The sequence below is a fragment of the Entelurus aequoreus genome, linkage group LG17 (assembly GCF_033978785.1).
Source record: "Entelurus aequoreus isolate RoL-2023_Sb linkage group LG17, RoL_Eaeq_v1.1, whole genome shotgun sequence".
Taxonomy (NCBI): domain Eukaryota; kingdom Metazoa; phylum Chordata; class Actinopteri; order Syngnathiformes; family Syngnathidae; genus Entelurus; species Entelurus aequoreus.
In genome coordinates this window covers 3,355,017-3,375,016 of record NC_084747.1, presented here as the reverse complement: position 1 = coordinate 3,375,016, position 20,000 = coordinate 3,355,017, and the positions used below count along the sequence as shown (strand labels likewise).

Sequence of the window (20,000 nt, the reverse complement as noted above, 5' to 3'; positions counted from 1 at the left end):
AATCCTCCACACCACACCTCCGCTCCGGACAGGCTAACCTCCTCCAACCTCTGAGGACAAAGCTACGAACAATGGGAGACCAGGCTTTCTGCTAACCCGCTCCCAGTCTGCGGAACGCTCTCCCTGACCACCTGAGGGCACCACAGACTGTGGATGCTTTTAAAAAAGGCTTCAAAACCCTTCTTTTTGATAGAAAAATGGACCCGTGGCCCATTTTGTCAAACATATGTTATGTCTACATCCAACATATGTTACGTCTACATCTAATGATTGTGTGAGAGTTCTAAACTACACCTCTGGCCAACTAGCATCTAGGACCAGCTACCCCCCGTGTTATTCAATAAGAACCCAGACATGCCGGAGGTTACCTGGCAACCGAGAGAACAGAGAAAACCTCTTAAAGGAGACGAGGCGAGGATGAGGTGGAGCCACTGAGAGGAGAGAAGGTCAGAAGGTGACGGAGCGGGAAGGTCGGGGTGGGAGAGACATGAGACAAGGTGCTTGCAAAACTACAGTGAAGTGTAGTACTTTGTGTACACACACTATATACATGTCTCATACTTTGTGTACACACACTATATACATGTCTCATACTTTGTGTACACACACTATATACATGTCTCATACTTTGTGTACACACACTATATACATGTCTCATACTTTGTGTACACACACTATATACATGTATATACTTTGTGTACACACACTATATACATGTATATACTTTGTGTACACACACTATATACATGTATATACTTTGTGTACACACACTATATACATGTCTCATACTTTGTGTACACACACTATATACATGTCCCATACTTTGTGTACACACACTATATACATGTATATACTTTGTGTACACACACTATATACATGTATATACTTTGTGTACACACACTATATACATGTATATACTTTGTGTACACACACTATATACATGTATATACTTTGTGTACACACACTATATACATGTATATACTTTGTGTACACACACTATATACATGTATATACTTTGTGTACACACACTATATACATGTCTCATACTTTGTGTACACACACTATATACATGTCTCATACTCTTTGTACACACACTATATACATGTATATAGTGTGTGTACACACACTATATACATGTATATACTTTGTGTACACACACTATATACATGTATATACTTTGTGTACACACACTATATACATGTATATACTTTGTGTACACACACTATATACATGTATATACTTTGTGTACACACACTATATACAAGTATATACTTTGTGTACACACACTATATACATGTCTCATACTTTGTGTACACACACTATATACATGTCTCATACTTTGTGTACACACACTATATACATGTATATACTTTGTGTACACACACTATATACATGTATATACTTTGTGTACACAACCTATATACATGTATATACTTTGTGTACACACACTATATACATGTATATACTTTGTGTACACACACTATATACATGTATATACTTTGTGTACACACACTATATACATGTATATACTTTGTGTACACACACTATATACATGTATATACTTTGTGTACACACACTATATACATGTATATACTTTGTGTACACACACTATATACATGTCTCATACTTTGTGTACACACACTATATACATGTATATACTTTGTGTACACAACCTATATACATGTATATACTTTGTGTACACACACTATATACATGTATATACTTTGTGTACACACACTATATACATGTATATACTTTGTGTACACACACACTATATACATGTATATACTTTGTGTACACACACTATATACATGTATATACTTTGTGTACACACACTATATACATGTATATACTTTGTGTACACACACACTATATACATGTATATACTTTGTGTACACACACTATATACATGTATATACTTTGTGTACACACACTATATACATGTATATACTTTGTGTACACACACACTATATACATGTATATACTTTGTGTACACACACACTGTATACTGTACATGTTCAGAGTCTCACACTTTGCACCTGAAGACTCTGTAAGGAGTGAGGGAGGAAGAGAAAGGTAGAAAGAAAGAAAAAAAATCCATTTGCTACCGCTTGTCCCTCTCGGGGTACGCTGGAGCCTATCCCAGCTGCAATCGGGCGGAAGGCGGGGTACAAACCTGGACAAGTCGCCACCTCATCGCAGGCCCAACACAGATAGACAAACTACATTCACACTCACAATTTAGTGTTGCCAATCGACTTATTAAAAAAAACTAAAAGGATTCTCTCTTTTTTCTGTCAAATGTTTAAATGTCTGAATAAATGAAAGGAGTACATGTAATAAAGTGGGCCTGCAATGATACAAACTGTCCACTAGATGGAGTCCTTCTGTCATTTGATCATTGACTCTCACTTCTCATACTTAACCGCATATCATTTCATTGATTTATACATCGAAATTAGAGTGGCAGGGGCGGCGTGGCTCAGATGGTAGAGCAGACGGCCAGAAACTTGGGGGTTCCCGGTTCCAATCCAACTTCCACCACCCGAGTCACTGCCGTCGGTGTCCTTGGGCAAGACACTTGGTTGGTAGAGCGGTCGTGCCAGCAACTCGAGGGTTCCGGGTTCGATGCCCGCTTCTGCCCATCCCAGTCACTGCTTTTGTGTCCGTGGGGCAAGACATGTCACCCACACTGGATTAAATGTAACTTCGATAATGGGTTTCACTATGTAGAGAGCTTTGGGTCACTAGAGAAAAGCGCTATATAAATATAATTCCCACTTCACCCACCTTGCTTACAGTGCTTCACTTTTCCCACATTTTTCATTACAGTGGAATTCATTCATGTATATATAATATATAATATATATTTTTTAATTTAGCAAATTTGCTAACGATACACAAATGTTAATCACATCAACATAAGTATTCACAGCCTCTGCTCAATACGTTGTTGATGCACTTTTCCCATTATGGCAATGAGAAAAGTTTTTTTTTTTTTTTTTGGATAATTAGCAAATTTGCAAAAATTTAAAAACATAATTTTTCCACATCGTCATTATGGGCTACGTGTAGAATTACGAGGACAGAAATTAATTTAATCTGTTTTGAAATAATGCGGTGAATATCTTACACATGCGTCAGCGATCCTCTTCTGTCTCCCTGTAATGTTTGATCCTGTTTTGTCTCCCTGTAATGTTTGATCCTGTTCTGTCTCCCTGTAATGTTCGATCCTGTTCTGTCTCCCTGTAATGTTCGATCCTCTTCTGTCTCCCTGTAATGTTCGATCCTCTTCTGTCTCCCTGTAATGTTTGATCCTGTTCTGTCTCCCTATAATGTTTGATCCTGTTCTGTCTCCCTGTAATGTTTGATCCTGTTCAGACATGTCTCCCTGTGATGTTTGATCCTGTTCTGTCTCCCTGTAATGTTTGATCCTGTTCTGTTTGATCCTGTTCTGTCTCCCTGTAATGTTCGATCCTGTTCTATCGCCCTGTAATGTTCGATCCTGTTCTGTCATCCTGTAATGATTGATCCTGTTCTGTCACCCTGTAATGTTTGATCCTGTTCTGTCTCCCTATAATGTTTGATCCTGTTCTGTCTCCCTGTGATGTTTGATCCTATTCTGTCTCCCTGTAATGTTTGATCCTGTTCTTTCGCCCTGTAATGTTCGATCCTGTTCTGTCTCCCTGTGATGTTTGATCCTGTTCTGTCTCCCTGTAATGTTTGATTCTGTTCTGTCGCCCTGTAATGTTCGATCCTGTTCTGTCTCCCTGTAATGTTTGATCCTCTTCTGTCTCCCTGTAATGTTCGATCCTGTTCTGTTTCCCTGTAATATTTGATCCTGTTCTGTTTGATCCTGTTCTGTCTCCCTGTAATGTTTGATCCTGTTCTGTCTCCCTGTAATGTTCGATCCTGTTCGGTCACCCTGTAATGTTCGATCCTGTTCTGTCGCCCTATAATGTTCGATCCTCTTCTGTCTCCCCTGTAATTTTCGGTCCTCTTCTGTCTCTCTGTAATGTTCGATCCTGTTCTTTCTCCCTGTAATGTTTGATCCTGTTCTATCTCTCTGTAATGTTCGATCCTCTTCTATCTCTCTGTAATGTTTGATCCTGTTCTGTCACCCTGTAATGTTTGATCCTGTTTTGTCTCCCTGTGATGTTTGATCCTGTTCTGTCTCCCTCTGATGTTTGATCCTGTTCTGTCTCCCTGTAATGTTCGATCCTGTTCTGTCGCCCTGTAATGTTCGATCCTGTTCTGTCTCCCTGTAATGTTCGATCCTGTTCTGTCTCCGTGTAATGTTCGATCCTGTTCTGTCTCCCTATAATGTTTGATCCTGTTCTGTCTCCCTGTAATGTTCGATCCTGTTCTGTCGCCCTGTAATGTTCGATCCTGTTCTGTCCCCCTGTAATGTTCGATCCTGTTCTGTCTCCGTGTAATGTTCGATCCTCTTCTCTCTCCCTGTAATGTTTGATCCTGTTCTGTCTCCCTATAATGTTTGATCCTGTTCTGTCTCCCTGTAATGTTTGATCCTGTTCTGTCTCCCTGTATTGTTTGATCCTGTTCTGTTTCCCTGTAATGTTTGATCCTGTTCTGTCTCCCTGTAATGTTTTATCCTGTTCTGTCTCCCTGTAATGTATGATCCTGTTCTATCTCCCTGTAATGTTTGATCCTGTTCTGTCTCACTGTAATGTTTGATCCTGTTCTATCTCCCTGTAATGTTTGATCCTGTTCTAGCTCCCTGTAATGTATGATCCTGTTCTGTCGCCCTGTATTGTTTGTCTGATCTGGGATTAATAAAGTATTTCTGATTCTGATACATTGTAGCTTAAAAATGTAGATAATGGCTTTCACAATGTAAAGTGCTTTGAGTCGCAGGAGACAAAACATTTCTATATAAATATAACTGAATTTAAAGTTCAATAAATACATCTAAGATAAATATATTATATAATACGGCATACCACTAAATATTATATAGATTCTGACCACAGTTTGAGAATCATAGGTCAACCACACCTAGAATGTTCACACATTTTTAGAAAGTAAGAACCTCATTTGTCCTTTCAACTTCTCCAAAGCTTTGAGCTGAAGTCTTTGGGGTGTCCAGCTTACTAAGAGACTAGTAACTAGCTGAAGGTCAAAGCTTTGAGCTGAAGTCTTTGGGGTGTCCACTTACTAAGAGACTAGTAACTAGCTGAAGGTCAAAGCTTTGAGCTGAAGTCTTTGGGGTGTCCAGCTTACTAAGAGACTAGTAAACAGCTGAAGGTCAAAGCTTTGAGCTGAAGTCTTTGGGGTGTCCACTTACTAAGAAAATAGTAACTAGCTGAAGGTCAAAGCTTTGAGCTGAAGTCTTTGGGGTGTCCACTTACTAAGAGACTAGTAACTAGCTGAAGGTCAAAGCTTTGAGCTGAAGTCTTTGGGGTGTCCACTTACTAAGAGACTAGTAAACAGCTGAAGGTCAAAGCTTTGAGCTGAAGTCTTTGGGGTGTCCACTTACTAAGAGACTAGTAACTAGCTGAAGGTCAAAGCTTTGAGCTGAAGTCTTTGGGGTGTCCAGCTTACTAAGAGACTAGTAAACAGCTGAAGGTCAAAGCTTTGAGCTGAAGTCTTTGGGGTGTCCAGCTTACTAAGAGACTAGTAAACAGCTGAAGGTCAAAGCTTTGAGCTGAAGTCTTTGGGGTGTCCACTTACTAAGAGACTAGTAACTAGCTGAAGGTCAAAGCTTTGAGCTGAAGTCTTTGGGGTGTCCACTTACTAAGAGACTAGTAACTAGCTGAAGGTCAAAGCTTTGAGCTGAAGTCTTTGGGGTGTCCAGCTTACTAAGAGACTAGTAAACAGCTGAAGGTCAAAGCTTTGAGCTGAAGTCTTTGGGGTGTCCACTTACTAAGAGACTAGTAACTAGCTGAAGGTCAAAGCTTTGAGCTGAAGTCTTTGGGGTGTCCACTTACTAAGAGACTAGTAACTAGCTGAAGGTCAAAGCTTTGAGCTGAAGTCTTTGGGGTGTCCACTTACTAAGAGACTAGTAAACAGCTGAAGGTCAAAGCTTTGAGCTGAAGTCTTTGGGGTGTCCACTTACTAAGAGACTAGTAACTAGCTGAAGGTCAAAGCTTTGAGCTGAAGTCTTTGGGGTGTCCAGCTTACTAAGAGACTAGTAAACAGCTGAAGGTCAAAGCTTTGAGCTGAAGTCTTTGGGGTGTCCACTTACTAAGAGACTAGTAAACAGCTGAAGGTCAAAGCTTTGAGCTGAAGTCTTTGGGGTGTCCACTTACTAAGAGAATAGTAACTAGCTGAAGGTCAAAGCTTTGAGCTGAAGTCTTTGGGGTGTCCAGCTTACTAAGAGACTAGTAAACAGCTGAAGGTCAAAGCTTTGAGCTGAAGTCTTTGGGGTGTCCACTTACTAAGAGACTAGTAACTAGCTGAAGGTCAAAGCTTTGAGCTGAAGTCTTTGGGGTGTCCACTTACTAAGAGACTAGTAACTAGCTGAAGGTCAAAGCTTTGAGCTGAAGTCTTTGGGGTGTCCACTTACTAAGAGACTAGTAAACAGCTGAAGGTCAAAGCTTTGAGCTGAAGTCTTTGGGGTGTCCACTTACTAAGAGACTAGTAACTAGCTGAAGGTCAAAGCTTTGAGCTGAAGTCTTTGGGGTGTCCAGCTTACTAAGAGACTAGTAAACAGCTGAAGGTCAAAGCTTTGAGCTGAAGTCTTTGGGGTGTCCACTTACTAAGAGACTAGTAACTAGCTGAAGGTCAAAGCTTTGAGCTGAAGTCTTTGGGGTGTCCACTTACTAAGAGACTAGTAACTAGCTGAAGGTCAAAGCTTTGAGCTGAAGTCTTTGGGGTGTCCACTTACTAAGAGACTAGTAACTAGCTGAAGGTCATTGGGAGCGGGGTCACAAGCAGGGAGAGGAGGACTCACCCAGCAAGGGAGCGCTGAGCGCCATGATGCCGTAGTAGGAGAAAGGTCCCGTCTCAAACTTCATGTTCTCGTTGCCGGCCTCCACCTCCACTCGACCCTGACCAAGACACCGGGGGAGACAAATGAGGTATGCAGTGATTTATTACAAATATTTTAAACCCAGTGTTCCTGTTAGAATAATTGTTTGTAAGTAATCACAAAAAACTTTGTGTTGAAATGAGTTCCTGGCAAGAAGACAAAAGCTGTCTTTGAAACCTACCAAGAGTAAGGCTCGTAAAGCTCCACTGTGTAGGGGGGGGGGGGGTGGGGGGGGGGGGAAGATGAAGGTGTTCCTGTGTTCTTTCATGTTTGGTAGTCAACAGAAAGATATTGTTCCAACCCCTAGGACTTCAAAGCGGAGAGATGGCAGGATCTGCCCAATTTCCAGACGAACTCTTTTTGAACTATTTTATGGACCTCTTTTGGAACTATTTTACGAACTCTTTTTGAACTGACCTTTTCTGTGAATTGTTTACGACCTTTTCTGTATCTCAGCAGAGCGTGCTGAGATACCGTACAAGAGTACAGTGTACAGACGACTCTCCTCAATATTGAGTCCAAATTGAATTCTGTCTCTGTTTAATTCTTTGCCTCTTGTCTTGTTTAATAGATGTCATCGGTGTTTGAACCTGACAGCCACTTTCACTTCCTGCGGCCTCAGTGCATCGCCCCTTCTATGAATTAGCTTTGAGATTTCACTGCCAATTTACATTTTTAAAGGTAACATTGTTTTTAGAGCGTATAAAGTGTTTATAAGGGGGTGTGACAGCTATGTGGAGGGCTTAGAAATACTTTAAATGCTTGTAATATTCATAAAGATCATTTAAAAATAGCGTGGGTTTGGAATGTAACCCTTTCGATAATAGAGGTAACACTAGATATAGAAATGATTCTTTACCTTTTCATTAGTTTATTCAAAACATTCCATTTAATGTGTTAATTTGTTATTTTCAATTGTAATGGACTACATATCATTTTATTTAATACACTTTTTTTTTTTTTTAAACCAGATATCTAATTGCCTTTGAACTTATACATATTTATTTTAAATAATTTTATATAATTAAAATGTATAGTACACACCTTCTCATTTCAATGCGTTTTCTTTATTTTCATGACTATTTACATTGTAGATTGTCACTGAAGGCATCAAAACTATGAAAACCATTTCAGGTGACTATCTCTTGAAGCTCATGGAGAGAATGCCTAGAGTGTGCGAAGCAGTAATCGGAGCAAAGGGTGGCTATTTTGAAGAAACTAGAATATAAAACATGTTTTCAGTTATTTCACCTTTTTTTTATGAAGTACATAACTCCACATGTGCTCATTCATAGTTTTGATGTGACAATCTACAATGTAAATAGTCATGAAAATAAAAAAAAACATTGAATGAGAATCTAATAAATAATATTAGAAAATAGTAAATACATTGTAATATGTATGTTATAATTTAATTTAATATATTGTTTAGGTATTGCAATTAGAAACAATTTATTTCATTGACTTAACATCTTAAGCATGAGTAATTATATCTATATTAGTTGTATCTAGGGCTGCAACTAACGATTCATTTGATAATCGATTAATCTGTCGATTATTACTTCGATTAATCGATTAAAAATCGGATAAAAGAGACAAACTACATTTCTATCCTTTCCGGTATTTTATTGGAGAGAAAAAAACAGCATACTGGCACCATACTTATTTTGATTATTGTTTCTCAGCTGTTTGTACATGTTGCAGTTTATAAATAAAGGTTTATTTAAATAAAATAAAATTAAAAAAAAAAAAAAAAAGCCTCTGCGCATGCGCATAGCATAGATCCAACGAATTGATGACTAAATTAATCGGCAACTATTTTTATAATCGATTTTAATCGATTAGTTGTTGCAGCCCTAGTTGTACCTGGTAAATATTTGATTTCAAAATATAGTTAACACATAAGGTAACATCTTATCATGTGATGTAATATGTTACCTATGTATTTAAATGTTTAAGTGCTCCTTTTATTGTCTTTTTTTAATATTGGAAGCATGGATTATTATTAGTGATGTGAATCTTACAACAACTCACAATTCAATTTATTTCAGAATAATCCATTCTTGGTTCAAACTTACTTTCACAATATATTATTTGGTATTAAAATGACAATAAAACAGTTCACAAAAGCAACAAGTGAGTAAGTGTGGAAATAGCCTAAAAACATATTTTTAAAAATGGGTTCCTAAAAAATATAAGTCAAATTAAAATCTGAATGAATAAGAATTGAGATTTTTTTTTTCATCATCCCTAATTGTTCTGGCTAATCAGTAACAATTTCTGACGTAAAAATAAGAGGCTGCTTTTAAAAGCTGCCTTTTATAATGTTGTTGTGGTTACATCACTTGGGCAACAGGGGGCAGTGCAGTGCAGTCAGAACAACAACATTTCCCTCCTGGCACGCGAGTGAATGACAGGACAGAAATACATTGGTGGTGATCAACGGGTGTGTAGGGGGTTTTGCAGATGGCGAGGATTTTAAGGAGGCCTCCGCGTTGTTTGCCTGCACAGTCGGGCCTGAACGGGCCGGCTGGAATGTGTGAACTGCAGCAACAACAACGCAGGACAGTTAATCCTCCTTGCCCGCGTCCCTCCACGCACAACAGGTGGCCCAACACAGAAAGAGAGCCGCCGCCCGGGGAAGGTGAAGCGCCACAAATGGGAGGATTAAGACGGCGGCGTGAAGAAGAAGCTGTAGGGCAGGGGTCAGCAACCTTTTTGAAAGCAAGAGCTACTTCTTGGGTAGTGATTAATGTGAAGGGCTACCAGTTTGATACACACTTAAATAAATTGCCAGAAATAACCAATTTGCTCAATTTACCTTTAACTCTGTTATTATTAATAATATTTACTAGGGATGTCCGATAAATGCGTTAAAATGTAATATCGGAAATGATCGGTATCGTTTTTTTTATTATCTGTATCGTTTTTTAATTTTTTTATTAAATCAACATAAAAAAACACAAAATACACTTACAATTAGTGCACCAACTCAAAAAACCTCCCTCCCCCCATTTCTTTCTGTTATTAATATTCTGCTTCCTACATTATATATCAATATATATCAATACAGTCTGCAAGGGATACAGTCCGTAAGCACACATGATTGTGCGTGCTGCTGCTCCACTAATAGTACTAACCTTTAACAGTTAATTGTACTCATTTTCATTAATTACTAGTTTCTATGTAACTGTTTTTATATTGTTTTACTTTCTTTTTTATTCAAGAAAATGTTTTTAATTTATTTATCTTATTTTATTTGATTCATTTTTTTAAAAAGTACCTTATCTTCACCATACCTGGTTGTCCAAATTAGGCATAATAATGTGTTAATTCCACGACTGCATATATCGGTTGATATCGGTATCGGTAATTAAAGAGTTGGACAATATCGGAATATCGGCAAAAAGCCATTATCGGACATCCCTAATATTTACACTTAATTGAACGGTTTAAAAGAGGAGAAAACACGAAAAAAAATGACCATTAAATTTTGAAACATAGTTTATCTTCAATTTCGACTCTTTAAAATTCAAAATTCAACCGAAAAAAAGAAGAGAAAAACTTAAAAAAAGAATTTATGGAACATCATTAGTAATTTTTCCTGATTAAGATTAATTTTAGAATTTTGATGACATGTTTTAAATAGGTTAAAATCCAATCTACACTTTGTTAGAATATATAACAAATTGGACCAAGCTATATTTCTAACAAAGACAAATCATTATTTCTTCTAGATTTTCCAGAACAAAAATTTTAAAAGAAATTCAAAAGACTTTGAAATGAGATTTAAATCTGATTCTACAGATTTTCAAGATTTGCCAGAATAATTTTTTTGAATTTTAATCATAATAAGTTTGAAGAAATATTTCACAAATATTCTTTGTCGAAAAAACAGAAGCTAAAATGAAAAATTAAATTAAAATTTATTTATTATTCTTTACAATAATACAAAAAAAAAATACTTGAACATTAATTTAAGTTGTCAGGAAAGAAGAGGAAGGAATTTAAAAGGTAAAAAGGTATATGTGTTTAAAAATCCTAAAATCATTTTTAAGGTTGTATTTTTTCTCTAAAATTGTCTTTCTGAAAGTTATAAGAAGCAAAGTAAAAACAAATTAATTAATTTATTTAAACAAGTGAAGACCAAGTCTTTAAAATATTTTCTTGGATTTTCAAATTCTATTTGAGTTTTGTCTCTCTTAGAATTAAAATGTCAGGCAAAGCGAGACCAGCTTGCTAGTAAATAAATAAATTTAAAAAATAGAGGCAGCTCACTGGTAAGTGCTGCTATTTGAGCTATTTTTAGAACAGGCCAGCGGGCTACTCATCTGGTCCTTACGGGCTACCTGGTGCCCGCGGGCACCGCGTTGGTGACCCCTGCTGTAGGCTATAGTGAGACATTTAGCTTTGGGACACTCACTTGTTGATTTATTATAAATAAACGTGCAGAAACACTTGCAGAGTCCACTTCACCTCTGTCGGTCATGCCAACACTGAATGTTGACGCAGAAAAGGTGAAAAATTTATTGAATTTAATTTATATGGCTCTGCACAGCAGGGAAGGCATTCATATGGTTCCATTCCTGGGTGGATCTAGCGTGAGAGGAAGAGTGGGGGTTAATCACAGCGACTGACGCCGTGGTCGAAGTTGTCATCTGACGGCTAAAGTGAATAGCACACCCTCCGCCTTATTTGTCACGTTTCATGTGTCAGGTAAACTGTGACGACGGGAGCCGTATGAATCCCCTTCCTGCTAGCCACCTAGTGGTAGGAGGAGGTCTTGCACAGCTCAAAGGTCAGGTGAGGGTCCATTCCTCATGAAGTACAGAGCTAGATAAAGCTGTTGGACACGGATCACTTTTGATACTTTTAATGCAGCTGCTGCCATCCAATTAAAAAAAAAACACACCATCAGGAGGTTGCCTTCAGCCACAGTAGAGAGGTACTTGTGTAATTTAGATGTTTTCAGGAGCAGTGTCTAAGTGTATCGCCCATTGGTGTTGTTAGGCCTATTTTAGGGGGGCTCAAGCCCCCCTAAAATGTTCTAAAGCCCCCCTAAATAATTTGGTGTTAATGTACAAATACATGCCGACATATTCATTATAAAGTGGCCCGAATATGAGTTTGAATAAATAATCATATAACCTGTCATTATTCACTCAGTTTCCCCTCACTTCATAGCGTAAGGTAGAGAGCCCCTTTAGTGCGTCGCTATCCAATCCATTCCACTTGTTCATATAGAAAATGCCCACATCATCATTTAAAATCCAGTCCGCATTTTCTCTGCGACCTTTCTTGCGGTCCTTGGACTTGTTCATATAGAAAATGCCCACATCACTCAAAATCCAGTTCGCATTTTCTCTGCGACCTTGCTTGCGGTCCTTGGACTTGTTCATATAGAAAATGCCCACATCACTCAAAATCCAGTGCGCATTTTCTCTGCGACCTTGCTTGTGGTCCTTGGACTTGTTCATATAGAAAATGCCCACATCACTCAAAATCCAGTGCGCATTTTCTCTGTGACCTTGCTTGCGGTCCTTGGACTTGTTCATATAGAAAATGCCCACATCACTCAAAATCCAGTTCGCATTTTCTCTGCGACCTTGCTTGCGGTCCTTGGACTTGTTCATATAGAAAATGCCAACATCACTCAAAATCCAGTCCGCATTTTCTCTGCGACCTTGCTTGCGGTCTTGCAGGTGTACGAAGCACATTAGCACACAGCACTGCAGAACAAGAACCTTGTGTCTGCAATTGTAAATAATTTAGTTTTTAAGTTTTGTGTTTCTTGTAGAATCTATATAAAGTAATATACATTAGCCTATTGTTAAAATAATGAAAAAAACATCATTAAATATATTTGTTTTGTAGGTTGCTTCTCTTTCTTCCCCTCCATTTTTCTGCATTCTTTCATATCTCCAGTTATCATTACGTATATGTATTGTTGCATTTGAACAGTTGTATTGTTGATAATAAAGGTAAAGTATTGGTATTGTTTATTATCAATAGCACTATTTCTATTGGTATTCATATTGCTCCATTTTTAGTGTAATAATGCTCATTGTCATTTCTGTATTATTTTTTATTTTCGCTAACTGCCATCATATTTGTACATGTCGTATTTGCTGATGTTGCTCTGTTGTTGTTGTTGTGTTTGCTGTTGTTGTTTTTGTCTCTCTGTCTAATCCCCCTCTTGTCCCCACAATTCCCCCCTCTGTCTTCCTTTTTCTCTCTTTCTATCCCCTCCTGCTCCGGCCCGGCTGCACCAAATGATAATACAAATACATTTAATAAAGTCAAAATACAAATAAGGCAACAAGAGAAGTATCCTACACTTCTCTTTTGTAAAGTAAATCTGAACAGCCGATATGGGCATCTACATCAACTATATGATTTGCCCGAGAAGCTGGGCAGGACATTATAAAATAAAATAAAATAAAATAATTAAAAAAAAAAAAAAAAATATATATATATATATATATATATATATATATATATATATATATATATATATATATATATATATATATATATATATATATATATATATATATATATATATATATATATATTTCTTTTATTGTATTGTTACATTAATAGCTGTTGTATTATTATATGATGGCTTGTTAAACATTTCATAGGATTTTCAGAGGGAGGAAAAACCAAGACATTTAATATAAAATGTAAAATGAATAAATACATAAAAAGAAAAAGGAAAAAATTGGGTTTTTTTTACCGTCCCCGGGATGACGGGACTACATTAATCCCAAACCCTGGAAGTTACATTTTATTGTTTGCATTATTTGTTTCAGCATCGCACTTTGAAGATGGTCCCTCAGCTCTTTGACAGCTTTGGCTCTTTTTCAGATCAGCAGACGGACTCTAAGTCTTTCTTATTTACAGTATATATAAAAGTTTCTCATTTCCATTCAGACTTCCATATATATTTAACTTCCTTAACGGCTTGCCATAATATATATATATATATAAATATATTATATACAAGCCAAATTATCCCGATCCAGATATTACTTTAATTCAAGTAATTAAGTAATATTTCCAGGGCTTGAATTTACACACATTGAAAATAAACCCACTGAAATAATAATAATAACAATGATTAATTTCTAAGTCTTTGTTAGCCGTTTGTGAAGTTTTGTGCTCGTGCGCTACGTTCGCTCGCATCCCGTGCATCTCCTGGGGGCTAAGCCCCCCCTGTCCTTAAAAGCTAGTGACGCCCCTGGTATCGCCTTTGAAGGTTCAACAGTTGGTGTGCTGAGGCGTGTGTAGGGGGGGGGAGTGGCCTCAAAAGCAGGTCAAAGTTCAAATCAGTACTTTATGACTGATTGCAGGAGGACAACTCAAGTAATCATACATAATCCGGTGCCCTACGGTCCAGAAAATAGGGTAAGAAAGCATCATCAAGCAATAATTCTGTGACCAACCGTGCAGAGCCACACCAAAGACCTCAACTTTAGTGAATTGTGGACACACAAGAATGAAGCCGACTAATTGGTGGGACGTCGTTTGTCTGAAAAAGGTTAACGCTGAGAAAGTTTGCCTGGAAGAATCACACTTTGCTATATCAACTGTAGAAAAAATGCACAACAGCACATTCATTGTCATGGGAGAGGAACAACCGTGTGGTGTGTACTTCCCACAAGTGTGTGGTGTGTCCTTCCCACAACTGTGTGGTGTGTCCTTCCCACAAGTGTGTGGTGTGTCCTTCCCACAAGTCTCAATCACTCCTTTATCCCGTGGAGGTGGACGGCCATCTTTCACTTCACTGGAGGTGTCCCAAAAGTTGTTTTTATTTACATACTGAGTTGGCCACACTTCCTGTGTGCCAAAAAAAGAAAACTTGACACCCTTTTGTTTACGCAACAAACATGAGCAGAATTTGTATGGTATATTACAGGCACACAGACCATGTGTATGGTATATTACAGACACACAAACCATGTGTATGGTATATTACAGGCACACAGACCATGTGTATGGTATATTACAGGTGCACAAACCATGTGTATGGTACATTACAGACACACAAACCATGTGTATGGTACATTACAGACACACAAACCATGTGTATGGTACATTACAGGCACACAGACCATGTGTATGGTATATTACAGGCACACAGACCATGTGTATGGTATATTACAGGCACACAGACCATGTGTATGGTATATTACAGACACACAAACCATGTGTATGGTATATTACAGGCACACAGACCATGTGTATGGTATATTACAGACACACAAACCATGTGTATGGTATATTACAGGCACACAGACCATGTGTATGGTATATTACAGACACACAAACCATGTGTATGGTACATTACAGACACACAAACCATGTGTATGGTACATTACAGGCACACAAACCATGTGTATGGTATATTACAGGCACACAGACCATGTGTATGGTATATTACAGGCACACAAACCATGTGTATGGTATATTACAGGCTCACAGACCATGTGTATGGTATATTACAGGCACACAGACCATGTGTATGGTATATTACAGGCACACAGACCATGTGTATGGTATATTACAGGCACACAGACCATGTGTATGGTATATTACAGGCACACAGACCATGTGTATGGTATGTTACAGGCACACAGACCATGTGTATGATATATTACAGGCACACAGACCATGTGTATGGTACATTACAGGCACACAGACCATTTATATGGTACATTAGAGGCTAACAGACAATTTATATGGTATATTACAGATGCACAGACCATTTATATGGTACATTAGAGGCGCACCAACAGTTTATATGGTACATTAGAGGCTAACAGACAAATTATATGGTACATTACAGGCGCACCAACCATTTATATGGTACATTAGACGCTAACAGACAATTTATATGGTACATTACAGGCGCACAGACCTTTTATATAGTATATTAGAGGCGCACCGACCCTTTATATGGTACATTAGAGGTTAACAGACAATTGATATGGTACATTACAGACACACAGACCATTTATATGGTACATTACAGACACACAGACCATTTATATGGTACATTACAGGCGCACCAACCGTTTATATGGTACATTACAGGCGCACCAACCGTTTATATGGTACATTAGAGGTTAACAGACAATTGATATGGTACATTACAGACACACAGACCATTTATATGGTACATTACAGACACACAGACCATTTATATGGTACATTACAGGCGCACCAACCGTTTATATGGTACATTAGAGGTTAACAGACAATTGATATGGTACATTACAGACACACAGACCATTTATATGGTACATTACAGACACACAGACCATTTATATGGTACATTACAGGCGCACCAACCGTTTATATGGTACATTACAGGTGCACCGTTTATATGGTACATTACAGGCACATTAACCATTTATTTGGTAGATTAGAGGCTAACAGACAATTTATATGGTACATTACAGGCGCACAGACCATTTATATAGCATATTAGAGGCGCACCAACAATTTATATGGTACATTAGAGGCACACTGACAAATTAAATGGTACATCAGAGGTGCACCGACCCTTTATATGGTACATTAGAGGCTAACAGAAAATTTATATGGTACATTACAGGCGCACAGACCATTTATATAGCATATTAGAGGCGCACCAACAATTTATATGGTACATTAGAGGCGCACCAACAGTTTATATGGTACATTACAGACACACAGACCATGTATATGGTACATTACAGGCGCACCAACCATTTATATAGTATATTAGAGGCACACCAACAATTTATATGGTACATTACAGGCGCACCAACAGTTTATATGGTACATTAGAGGCGTACAGACCACTTATTTGTATATTCAAAGCGGGCAAACCATTTATATGGTACATTAGACCATTCCAATGAAATCTTAGAGGTACAATACATGAATTATGATGTTAACGTGGTACGTTAGAGGAGTATAAATAATAAAATATGATATGAAATATTAGAGGTACAATACATGAATGATGATGTACATTAAAGGTATGATGCATTAAAGATGATAGTACAATAGATATGATGTAAAATGGTATATTCGAGGTAAATTAGAGGGACAAATGCTGTGATCACGACATGATGGCGCGCCTCTCTTTCCTCACAGTAAACGTCTTCCACAACAGGAATGAGTAAGTGTTCTTCACAGACCCTGACCCCCCCCCCCCCCCCCCCCCCCCCCCCCCCCAGGCCCCCACTGTGCTCCCCATGAGGGGCCACAGCTGTGTACATCCTGGCTGGCCTTCTCCACCTACACTCAGCTGGAAAACAAAACCATTGGTTTTGTTTTCCTGAATGTTGATCTTATAAAGGACTTAAAATACAGCGTGACTAATATGGGAACCTAAACAATAATCCGGTGAATGGCATGAGAACCAACAACAACTCCAGCTTTTCTAGTAAAAGTGGAAATTTGAGACGCAGTTGAGCTAAGTAGATTATATTTCTATTTTATGGCTGCTTTTCTACCACTCAAACTTAGGAGAAAACAACTAAATAGCTGGAAGAGAGACAATCTGTCCATTTATAATCAACATTATTAATGCTTTTGTGGAACAGGAGACACTTTTGATTAGGGATGATACTCCAAACCGGTTTTCCCGGTTGTTCGATAAGAAAATAACCGAGTCCTCGGACTCGAATCCCTTTTTGAGAACCGGTACCCGTTAGCGAGACCACTATAGTAAAGAAAAGAGTTGGTTCTTTATTCGAATCCCTCGGAACGAATCCCGTCCCGACCAGAAATGCTCCGTGGGACATCACAATAAATGACGTCACGTAGCTCAGTCATTAGGCGCAGATAGCGAAAGCAGGAAAACAATGGATGGGAAAAAGCACTCCAAGGTGTAATAAAGTTCAAAACAAAAGCTATAATCCAATGAATAACTTTACTGAGAGATTTGAGCAGGGTACAAACACATGAAGAACACTTTTACGACCACCCGGAAACATAGCAACCAGGCTAGCAACGCACCTCCTTTACGGCAGCTGTCGCAACGTTCTTAAAACAACCGCAGCACATACATATATATACAACACTGCAGCACATACATATATATACAACATATCTCCCTTTTGTAACTATTGTTTTTCTTTCCTTGTAAACAAAACAAAATCACACTGTATATGTGTTGTCGGTCTAATTATAAATAATGCAGACGAGGCGTGTTGGCTGAGTTCTTGACGTTTACTTTCACAGCGTGGCAACATGCAACACTTTTCGGGGCTACCGCGCATGCTCGTCACTCCCGTTGCATGCTGGGTAGTGTAGTTGTTATATTCCCTAGCTCATAACATTTCCCCCCTATAAAGAAATAATGTTAACTCAATAAAGTGTTTTTTTTTTTTTAGCTTTAACTTTTCATTTATTAGCATTGTAACCACATTTGCAAACAACTTTTCTCTTCATAGAATGTTCTTTCAATAAAGAAATAAAGTGCAAAAATGTCAAAGCATCATAACAAACAGTTTATGTTCCAATAGCAGCAGAAGTGCACTTTTTGGAGAGCTGTATTATTTCCAGTTTTGTGCCCAAGGGACTGATTTTATTTAACACTATATTATTATTCATACACCTATAGTGATCACAGAGACAGCTTGTTTTTGTGTTACTGTATATATTTGTTTTTCTGAAAAATCCCACTTAATATACTTTGGGTAACAACAGTCAATGTTTATTTATTTTATTTTATTTTTTTAGGGGGGGTAACAGTCAATATTTATTTATTTATTAGATTAAATTGTTTTCTTATACAATAAAAGTGAGCTTTTGTTAAACCAAATATTGTGTGTTTTTTTCCATGTACAACAACCTATCTGGACTCGACAAGAGAATCGATAAGGAATCGGTTCGATGAGAGGATTTGATAATAGGCTCGAACTCGATAATTCCTTATCAAACATCATCCCTACTTTTGACACATGGTTATAGGGGTGTAACGATACACAAAAATGTCAGTTCGGTACGTACCTCGGTTTAGAGGTCACGGTTCGGTTCATTTTCGGTACAGTAAGAAAACAACAAAATATACATTTTTTGGTTATTTATTGACCAAATGTGTAAACAATGGCTTTATCCTTTTAACATTGGGAACACTATAATAATTCTGCCCACGTTAATCAACATTAAACTGCCTCAAGTTGTTGCTCAGATTAAATAAAATGACACAAATTTTCTTCTACATATAAAAAGTGCAACATTAAACAGTTTCAAGTCAACTCATCCTGCTTAATTTATTACAGCATTTAGGAAGCCTGTAGTTGATTTTTATTATGTAAATGTTATATTATTATCAACATGTGATAGCAGGGACCCTGCCATTCCAAACTAGCCTGCTGCATTACTAATGATTCATGTAACTATAGCTGAAAAAATAGTACAATAGCAATAGGAGAGACTATTCATCCCTGAACACCATGGAGTTCATGTAGGCTTAATGATGCACTTACATTATTATATCAACTATCAGAGACTGAAACTCTTCATTTAACATAATGTCCTTTTTTGCTGCTCCAACACAGCTCAATCAACATACAAAAAGGTAAAGTGAAATAACAGACAGACAGGGCTTTGCTGTCCGTAACGCACACACGTGGTTATGAACACAAACAAATAGTACAGTACGGCCGTGACGGCGTCTTACCTGCAGGATGAGGATGAAGAAGTCGACGGGCTTGCCCCTCTGGTAGACGTAGTGATGCGGCGAGCACTTTTCACTCTCGTTGAACTTGATCTCCTGGATCACGTCGGGGTGGCGAAGGATTCGCAGCAGGACTTTGTCTGAGATCTGTGTCGGGTTGAAGAAGGCCACCTCTGCACAAACCACAAGAAAACTGCTTGGTGTCATCAAATACAACTTTTACTATCATGCCGTATTGACTTGTTAACTTTTACTATCATGCCGTATTGACTTGTTAACTTTTACTATCATGCCGTATTGACTTGTTAACTTGTACTATCATGCCGT

At 37.9% G+C, this 20,000-nt stretch overlaps 1 protein-coding gene across 2 annotated transcripts in view; it reads right to left on the bottom strand.

Annotated features, from left to right (window-relative positions):
* Nucleotides 1–20,000, bottom strand: part of LOC133632152 (metal transporter CNNM4) — a 115,479-nt gene that overhangs the window by 23,087 nt on the left and 72,392 nt on the right. The window contains exons 4-6 of one of the 2 annotated variants that reach the window (XM_062024420.1): nt 19,677–19,846; nt 6,914–7,010; nt 369–431 (exon numbers count right to left, since the gene is read on the bottom strand). In XM_062024420.1, the coding sequence (XP_061880404.1) occupies nt 369–431; nt 6,914–7,010; nt 19,677–19,846 (330 nt within the window). The remainder of the gene's footprint in view (nt 1–368; nt 432–6,913; nt 7,011–19,676; nt 19,847–20,000) is intronic. The other variant, XM_062024421.1, reaches the window with a different exon arrangement.